Source organism: Scophthalmus maximus, chromosome 2, assembly GCF_022379125.1.
Source record: "Scophthalmus maximus strain ysfricsl-2021 chromosome 2, ASM2237912v1, whole genome shotgun sequence".
Taxonomy (NCBI): Eukaryota; Metazoa; Chordata; class Actinopteri; order Pleuronectiformes; family Scophthalmidae; genus Scophthalmus; species Scophthalmus maximus.
Genome location: NC_061516.1, coordinates 5900882 through 5909901, shown reverse-complemented (window position 1 = coordinate 5909901; position 9020 = coordinate 5900882). Strand labels below are relative to the sequence as shown.

The 9020-nt window shown below is 46.5% G+C and overlaps 1 protein-coding gene across 1 annotated transcript in view; it reads right to left on the bottom strand.

The window, feature by feature from the left end:
* Positions 1-559: 559 nt before the first annotated feature.
* megf10 (multiple EGF-like-domains 10) overlaps positions 560-9020 on the bottom strand; it is a 34237-nt gene continuing 25776 nt past the window's right edge. The window contains exons 14-25 of the mRNA XM_035625240.2: positions 8033-8179; positions 7687-7821; positions 7261-7389; positions 7013-7141; positions 6715-6843; positions 6479-6607; positions 6076-6303; positions 5472-5587; positions 5265-5373; positions 4100-4144; positions 3800-4009; positions 560-3479 (exon numbers count right to left, since the gene is read on the bottom strand). Coding sequence (XP_035481133.1) covers positions 3313-3479; positions 3800-4009; positions 4100-4144; positions 5265-5373; positions 5472-5587; positions 6076-6303; positions 6479-6607; positions 6715-6843; positions 7013-7141; positions 7261-7389; positions 7687-7821; positions 8033-8179 — 1673 coding nt within the window. The 3' untranslated portion in view covers positions 560-3312. The remainder of the gene's footprint in view (positions 3480-3799; positions 4010-4099; positions 4145-5264; positions 5374-5471; positions 5588-6075; positions 6304-6478; positions 6608-6714; positions 6844-7012; positions 7142-7260; positions 7390-7686; positions 7822-8032; positions 8180-9020) is intronic.

Here is a 9020-nt window from a genome sequence, read left to right as displayed (position 1 = left end):
CATTCACAGAACCTTTCAACAGGACCTGAACACAGTATCAGCAGCAGCATTATGAAGCTGAACGCACATACATGGACAGGATGTTGATAAAGTCCAGAGAGTCGTGACTGGGGCTGCATCGGAGACAAGTTGGCACATTTCAAAAATTTAAATGATCTTATCGGCAAATCGCCTAAAAAAACGACAGATACGGATAATTATAAAAATGTTGAATATCGCCTCCCCCCTTCTTTACAGTACAGGTGACACGGCACTGCGGCACTTATTCTGTCACACTCATACACTGCCAGAAGAGATGCCAGAGGCAATGGGGGGAGCGGGGATCAAACCAGCAACCTTCCAGTTTGTGGATGACCTCTCAAACTCCTGAGCCCCAGCTGGCTGTTTTCGTCAGCCTTTTCTTTTTTTCAAACCAGCTTTATTAACATCATAAAGATATTGCTACGAGAAAAACACAGTACAGAATGGGGAGTATTGCAGGACTTAAGGAGTTAATGGGTTCAGGGTCACAGGGGTAGAATCCTGACGGGATGAAAATAAATTCAATAGAAAGCCCATATATTTCATGACATTGTAAATTTATTCCAAAGCATTTGAACAAACAGCTCTATGATGAATAAAATGAAACCTCAAAAAGCATATACATTGAATCTCGTGGTGGTGGCCTGTTGGAACGTGTGAGCGGAGGCTTGTGTAGTGGAGGGTTAAAGAACCGGCCTGGAACACATGAGGCCTGTGGACATGTTGAACATCGCCTTCAGAGCAAATGTCTTTAGTGGTTCAAATCATCCAAATCACCACAGTGTTCAGGAAAAACAAGTTCACACAATTGTTACATGATCAATCAAATGCCACACGTCATTTGTTCATGCCTTCAATTGTGCCGACTTAAGACAGTGGGTGATATCAACATTTTTACATCAGGAGCAAATTATGTACATTATTTTACAAAACATTTCAGATAGGCTCAGAATGTCTCCAGACTATCGGAGGCCATTTAGATCACAGGAAGGACAACAGGTACGATCGAACTGAGATTGAAGAGTGAGGAATTCTGTGAAATATGACAATGTTTACGACAGATTCATGATGTAAACTGTCAATATTATCCTTTCAAAAAGCAAAAGTCCAGCTTAAGCTTGCATTTCATCTGCTGAGCCCTTTACGTTTACTACTACTGGAATGAACATGGTGATGTTATCATGTTATTTTGCATTTTCTTCTGTCATATTTAGCAAAACATATTGCTGATGGTGGAATGGCTGCGTTTCCTCCGGGTGGTGATACTACTAAGGAAGCAGTTCCTGGTACTTTGACAATCAACAAACAACAATAACCACCGCGTTTCCTCCGCATCTGCATGTTGCAGGACATCCGGCATTTTTTACGTCAAAAGAGAAAAAACAAAACACTTCAAGGTCATTCTCTGTGTTGGATGCCATGTCGGGCCCAGCAGTGCCGTGGATTCTTCATCAGCAATAAACACCTTTGCATAAATAAGGAAGACAATCATTGACCACACTGGTGCCACGTGGTGTTGTCTGTCCCACAGCCGCCTTCTCTGAAATAAGTACAGTGCATACACAGTCTAAGGGAGAGCCTGGTGCCAGGTTATGGGTTGCTGCGCTCCTTACAAAGATTATGATGTGGGTCTCACTTTAGCCTTTTTGATGGTGTATTTCAGAAACATCCTTGTCTGTGGAAACAAAAGAAAGAAGTGTACGGTACGTACTGAACAACACCGTGTGAGCCACCGCGTGTCTCCATGATTAATGTTCTGTACACTTTCACACAGGCCTAAAGAAAATTAAGTGTTAATTAACACTTAGGTATGTACTACATCAACACGATGAACAGACAGTCAACTTATATAACTTATTTTCAGAATGACGTCATCACAAAAATACAAGGGAATACAGGGAAACTGAGATGAGTACTGTGACATTTTATAAATGAAACATGTCGCCACACGACCTCACTGTCACAACCTGCCTCGGCCACATCATCTCAAAGTCTTTGTTTTCCGTCTCTGGACCGCGTTGGGACCATTGGTCCACGTTTGAGAGGTTTTCTTCTCAACAGTGACCGAACATGGTCTCCAGTCGTGAGCGGAGGACGTCTCCATGGAAGGTACGGGTCACATGACCGAGGGGAAAGGTCCGTCAGATGATCCCAGCTCTATATACAGCACATCATGTCGTATGGCCTCAATATAATAGGCCTCTACTTGAGGTAACTTATCAAATGGTAGGGGTATGTATTGCAGTACAGCTGTTTTAAATCCTTGTTTCAATTAAAAAAAAGGATATTTATGATTTTTAATTTTATTATTAGTATTATTATCCCCCCATCAAATTTGATGTCGTATTCAACTTAAGTCTATGGGCGCAGGCCACCAACCGTCATTACACTCATCCTGCGTGTTGTTGCAAGACACATGAAATATGTACTTCACAATGAAAACAAGACTCTCATGCAAAGTGCTGTTTTATGGAAGAACATGCCAATCAGATGATGGTGGCCACTAAGCTGTACGTATGACTGATATTTATAAATGCTGGTTTCAGTTGTTTAAGATAACATTCAAAAACAGTCTATATTGTGTATTGATGAACTGAACAGGAAATGATGGAAATGATCCAAAATGTAAAAAAAAAAGAGCCTTCTACCAGGTAAGAGTAAACGATTTACGAAGTGAAATGGCACTTGTAGTTTTGGTTCCTCTCCTCACTCCAACTTTAAGAAACATCTCATCTTTGATACAATTGCTAATATTCATATCATATTAGCTGTTTTCTAATACGTCACTTGCAAAGAGGGAGATTTGATTGGTATTGGGTGCGTTCTGATCATTCAACAGCATCTGAAACCCCTTCTCTGAGAGGGAGCGTTCAACACCACGAATGATTCGCTACAATCTGAATGTGTGTGCAGTCACCATTTGTATGATTTGTTGCATTGAAACTACAAAACACACGCAAAAGACACCAAGTTTCTCGGAGAGAGGTTACGGAGGCAGTCTGGAGGAAACCCTCGCCGCTGGCAACACATCATGCCAACTGTTTTGTTCAAATCTCATCTCCCGGACATATATGGAATGACCTGCTGTACCAAGACTTTCATTGCAGTCTAGACATTGTTATCAAATCGTATAAAAACGTCCGTGCCTCCAAAGTCTTACACACCCCCTTTGTTCAGGAAAAAAAGTCATGAAACATAATAACAACAACAACGTCAGAGTATAACTGCGAGAAAGAAGAGAGAGTATGACGCGGGTGTAAAGTGGAACATCCCGTGCTGAGTCTCGGAGCATCAGTCACTGTCCAGCTCCCGGAGCTCCGACGACGGACTCTCTCTCGCTGGCAGGAGGTCGTAGTGACACAGGATGTGGCTGTTTTTTGGCAGATCGTACGGATCCTGACCAAAGTGCACGTGGCCATTGCTGTCTCCGGTGGGTGGGATGGCGCTGACAGTCGGCTCTGAAACCAAACGCAGCCACAACATTTTGGAAAATTTGAGAACACATTCAATTATATCCGAGTGCATCTAATACGGAGACAGGTCCAGGATTTATTCAGCCTCGCATCTAAAAATGGTATTCTTAGTTGTATTGCCATAGGGCAGCATATCCACATTTAATCGTATTATAACGTAATTTAAGAATATCATTTTTTACATTATAATGTAATGAACTATAGTGTGAAGACTTTATCCATACTACCCACAACTGGACACCATTTAGTTCATACGACTGAAGCACAGTCCGCCACAAAGCGTCCTATTCACTAAGGCGCCTCACCAACTTCGTAGACGTTCCGGTTGTTGGTGGGGCTGCTGTTGCTGATCTCCGCGTACGGTGAATCCCGTCTGGCCGGCGACTTCATTTCCACGTAGCCGCACTCTGTGTTTTTGGTCGTGAGCAGGGGCGGGTCCTTTATGGTGGCGTATGGGTTCTCAGAGCTGTTGAGGGAAGAGGAGCTGGCGTGATACGGTGCTCCCGTCACCAGATCTGGATGAGGCGGACAGAGGAGCCGATGTGAAGTCACGACAGCATGCAACTCTTTTGCTTTCATTTGCGTAATTCCAGAGCCTACTGTACCTCGTAGTGATTTCCCCATGTATCTTCTATCGATTCCATAGGCCCCTGGTGTGAGGAAACATGGAAATGGTGTCGGTCAGTGAAAGGTGGACGCAGCATTGATGTAAGTAGTGTCTCAGGAGGATAAAGGGAGAGGATAACATGAGGAGCATACAGTATATCTATATGCATACAGATACACATACTGTAAATACACACACACACACACACACACACACACACACACACACACACACACCGAGTGGCTGCGACGCCCACCACAGTGGTGTGAGAAGAAAGTGAAGTAGTAATGCCGTACACTGTGTATCCACCCATCTATTGTCTATACTTCTTGTGTCGGGGCTGGAGCCACTCCCAGCTGACATTAGGCAAGAGGCAGGGTACACTGGACATCACACACCTCACACACCTCCATCCTTCAGAGCTGCAAGCCCCATCCCAAAGTGTGACGGGTGGGCTGTGATGCTTTCCTGTCTGTGTGTGTGTGTGTGTGTGTGGGTGGGTGTGTGTCTGTCTGTTTGACTAACAATCAGCAGCCACAGGTGACACTCATCCTCATCGAGTGCATAGATGCGGACCTGACGGAGGAACGTCGCCAGATTATTATACCAGTTACACGCTAGTTCCAGCCGTCGGCCGCTAAACGTCATGTTTAGTTCCCTCCTGTGTCTTGTTGAGCTAAGAACTTACTCAACGTTTTTTCTCTCCTGCCTGCAGTGATCTGGGAGTGGATCCTGCCGAAACCTGCACCCTGCACAGCCCTCGTCGGCCGGCCTCCTTCCTTTGCTGCCTCACTCCACACTCTGTTCGTCTCACCGTCAGAATCATCTGGGTATCAGACCCCAGCCCGCCCCTGCTCAGTATTCTGCACCTTTTCAATAAACCTGTTCCATATTCACCTCAATCCGTGTCTGCCAGCTCGGTCCGAAACGCACCACCAGCCCTGACACCTGAGCTTCCTGTACTTTTGTAGTACTCCCCTCCAAGCAGGGACCCTTTTTGGGGGTAAAAGATTTCCCCCGGAACTTAATTTAGAACCTGGTCCCTTGGTGGAAGCGCACAAGTTGTCTGCAAAGGTTCCCACCTCTCCACAGAGATGAAACCACCTAACGCTACAGACTGATGATGTATAGTGTAGTAAACTTTAACAGATTCCATAACTCACCCAGCTCATTGAAGCAGTCCCCTTGTTTCCAGTCTGCAGGCAGTGTGCCAGTGTGGTCGACTCTCTGGTCCACGTTCTTCAAGTTGACAAACTGCTTGTTGCTGCTGGTCTACAGGGAAAGACATCGGCTGTTAGAACATTCACCAATGGACACGTTCCATTCCGAATTTCTCACTCTCGTCTCTGCGACCAGGTTCACCTCCATACCTTTCCGTATGGGCCGCTGGTGACATGCGTGGGGCTGATGCACTGGGACAGGGTGTGGTAGCTGGGGTTGGAGAAGTAGTTGCTGGGGTGAGCGTCACATGTTGGTGGGGGAGCGTCTGAAAGATGACACGGTGACAAGTTCACTGACCGGAGTGTCTCAGTTCATCAGGACTTTCACTGCCTAATGCACTAAATGAGTGTGGAGACACTACTGTAATGCAAGGAAGTGTTTTCTTTTTCTTTTTCTGGGCTAAATGTGCACAAAGGTTGGTGCATGTGAAAACGTACGTCCCGTAAACACCAGCTCCTGCAGCACGTTTCATTTGAATGCACAAAAATTGGTTGGCAAATGCTTTACGCTCTGATATACAAAAACTCCTCTTGGACTCATAAACCCAACAGGAAGTCTGCAGTTTTGAATTTAAGTTACATGATTTTATCATTTTTCTGCAAAATCTAAATAATGAACTCTTTGCACAGAACTTCAAACAACAATAAACAACCAGGCACTGTTCACCACCTGGTTACTACCATGTGCAGAATGGTGGGGCAGCATTCATAGAACAATAATCATTATGGATTCCATAGTCGAGCCGTGATGTACCTGTGATGGTGTAATCTGCAGTGACCCTCACAGCAGGGGTGTAGGTCACAGCGGGCATGGTGGGCTCCTTCCCTTTCTGCTTCTTCCTGTAGATGATGAAGAGGAGTAGGAGGAAGAGCACCAGCAGCACCAAGACAATGATTCCTGCGATGGCTCCGATCTGGTAGGTGTCAACCTGCATGGCTTTACTGGTCAGACTGGTGAGGCTGCCCACCACCACCACACCAGCTGCAGGGGGGGGGGGGGGGGGGGGGGGGGGGGAGACACAGAACCGGAGTCATCTCAGTGAACATCAGCCTTTTCCTATTGACAAAGCTTCTCTATCAGAAGTAGATGCCAATGATTGTGAGCCATATTCATGAACAGTATGAAGCTAAGATCAATGGATGACATTAGTTCTCACCCTGGTCGCAGCGAGCTCCTTTCCAGCCTGGGTTGCAGTAACACGTACCAGTCATGTGATCACAGGTGGAGTTATTGAGACAGTCGCAGACCTGACGGCAGCCGTAACCATAGGAACCGGGAGGACACTCTGGAAAACACCGGTTCGTTACAGGTCATCACTCAAAGCAAACGGAAGTGTGTGTATGGGAGTGCTGGCTGGAAAGGAGACGTCTGTTGTGAAATGGTGCAACATACTTTGTTCACAGTGACGTCCCATGAAGCCGGTGCGACAGGTGCACTGTCCAGAGATGTGGTCACAGTCGGCTCCATTCCTGCACTGGCAGGTCTGAGAACAATCCCTCCCATAAAAACCCAACGGACAGCCTGCAACGAAGTCATCACACACCACTTCATACTGTGTCACATGCAGGACATGTGTCAAAGGCGACTCATAATGATAACACCTCGAAGATCTACAGCCGTCACTCAACATGGTGCTGAAGTTTGGGCACTTTGAAGTAAACACAAGTCGGTCTGCATGTGTGTGACTCACGCTGCGTGCAGTAGAGGCCCGTCCATCCCGGGGTGCACTTGCATTCTCCGTCATAGGCGCTGCAGTAGGCTCCGTTGTGACAGTTACATGTGTGGATGCAGTTGGGTCCCCACTGACCGGGCGGACACGCTGCGACACGGAGACAACACAACGCTGCTGCTTTTAACCTTCAACCGCATCAGTTCGACAAACAAATTCAAGAACAGGACCACCGTGAGGTTCATTCATAGTGATTTTGTTGTACGCACGCTGGGAGCAGTCGCTGCCGATCCACCCTGGGTAGCACTGACAGGAGCCGTCGATGGGGTTACAGGTGCCGTTGTTGGTGCAGCTGCAGCTCCACACACAGTTCTTCCCAAAGCGACCACTGGGACACACTGTTCACAGGCAGGACGAGTGTGTTCATCATTCACGATAAAATCCCGTCGCAGATATCATCAGACACGACGACCAAATGTTTGATTAGTTCAAACATTTACAGTATACAGTATGATGCCCTGCAGGGAAATCTAGCTTGTGTGAAGATAATAATGAGAAATTAAAGGGATACTCATGCAAGCAGTTGTCTTTAGGAGCCGTGAACTGCTCCAGCCTCTAGAAAACTATGTGGGCTGAAGCCCGACCTTTGTAACTGTGGGGTCACCAGGCTGAATGTGCTGTGTTTTGGTGCTCACCCTCGTTGCACAGCGTCCCCTTGAAGCCCGGCAGACAGTCACACTGTCCTGTGATGTGGTGACACGGTCCATTACTGTGGACACACTGTGGACAGGTCTGACTGCAGCGGTGACCAAAGTAACCCGGAGAGCAGACTGCAACACACAAAGCACAACTCACTCCATCTGCAGGGTCACAGCGAATGATGTCACCACCAAGACAGGTCATTTACTCATAACCCCATGCTCAGAGTTAGTACGTATCATGACCTTATTTTAATCAACTTTGAACTCGCAGAAAACAAGATAAATACTAATAGGAATGATGGACAGAACTATGGACATGAAGTGAAGATGGTGGACTCACTCCTCTGGCAGGTGGTGCCTCTGTATCCCGGAGCACACTCACAGGTTCCTTCGTCTGGAGAGCAGGACGCGCCGTTCTTACAGTTACAGGGGAGGGAGCAGTTGGGGCCCCAGCGGCCCTCTGCACACACACTGTCACAGTGAATACCTTCACACACACACACACACACACACACACACACACACACACACACACACACACACACACACACACACACACACCAATACAAATAATTAGAATCAGTATGTCAAATTGGAATACATATAGCTCTTCTCCGTGGACCACCCACTCACTCACACACACACATTCACAACAATGAACATTCAACGTTCCGGTTTGTGGACGACCCTCTCTAACTCCAGGTCCTTCTGTACTCTCCTGGTCAGTGTCATTGAAACTTTAGTTCACCTTTATGAACTTTGTGGACTTTATATATGTTATATATACTGTTATATTTCTGTGATGGGCCTTCGTTGTGTGTCTCTGTTTATTTAAAGTTACTTTCTCGTGATCCCGTTTGTTTTGTGAGTTATGTATTTCCTGTTTTATTTTGTAATTCGTTTCCTGCGCTCCTGTGTCTGGTTCACTGTTACTTTACGCTTCTTGTGATTGCCTGTGATCGTCTGCACCTGTTCCCAATGTGTCTCACCTGTGTCTCGTTACCTGTGATCGTCTGCACCTGTTCCCAATGTGTCTCACCTTTGTCTCGTTACCTGTGATCGTCTGCACCTGTTCCCAATGTGTCTCACCTGTGTCTCGTTACCTGTGATCGTCTGCACCTGTTCCCAATGTGTCTCACCTGTGTCTCGTTACCTGTGATCGTCTGCACCTGTTCCCAATGTGTCTCACCTGTGTATTGTTACCTCTTGTGTGTATTTAGTCTTTGTGCCTCCGTTGGCTCGTCTGTTTATTCCTGTTCATCTCCGTGTAGTTCTGTGTAGCCCTGTTTCTCTATGCCATGCCAAGTTTCACCTCAGTGCCTTACGTC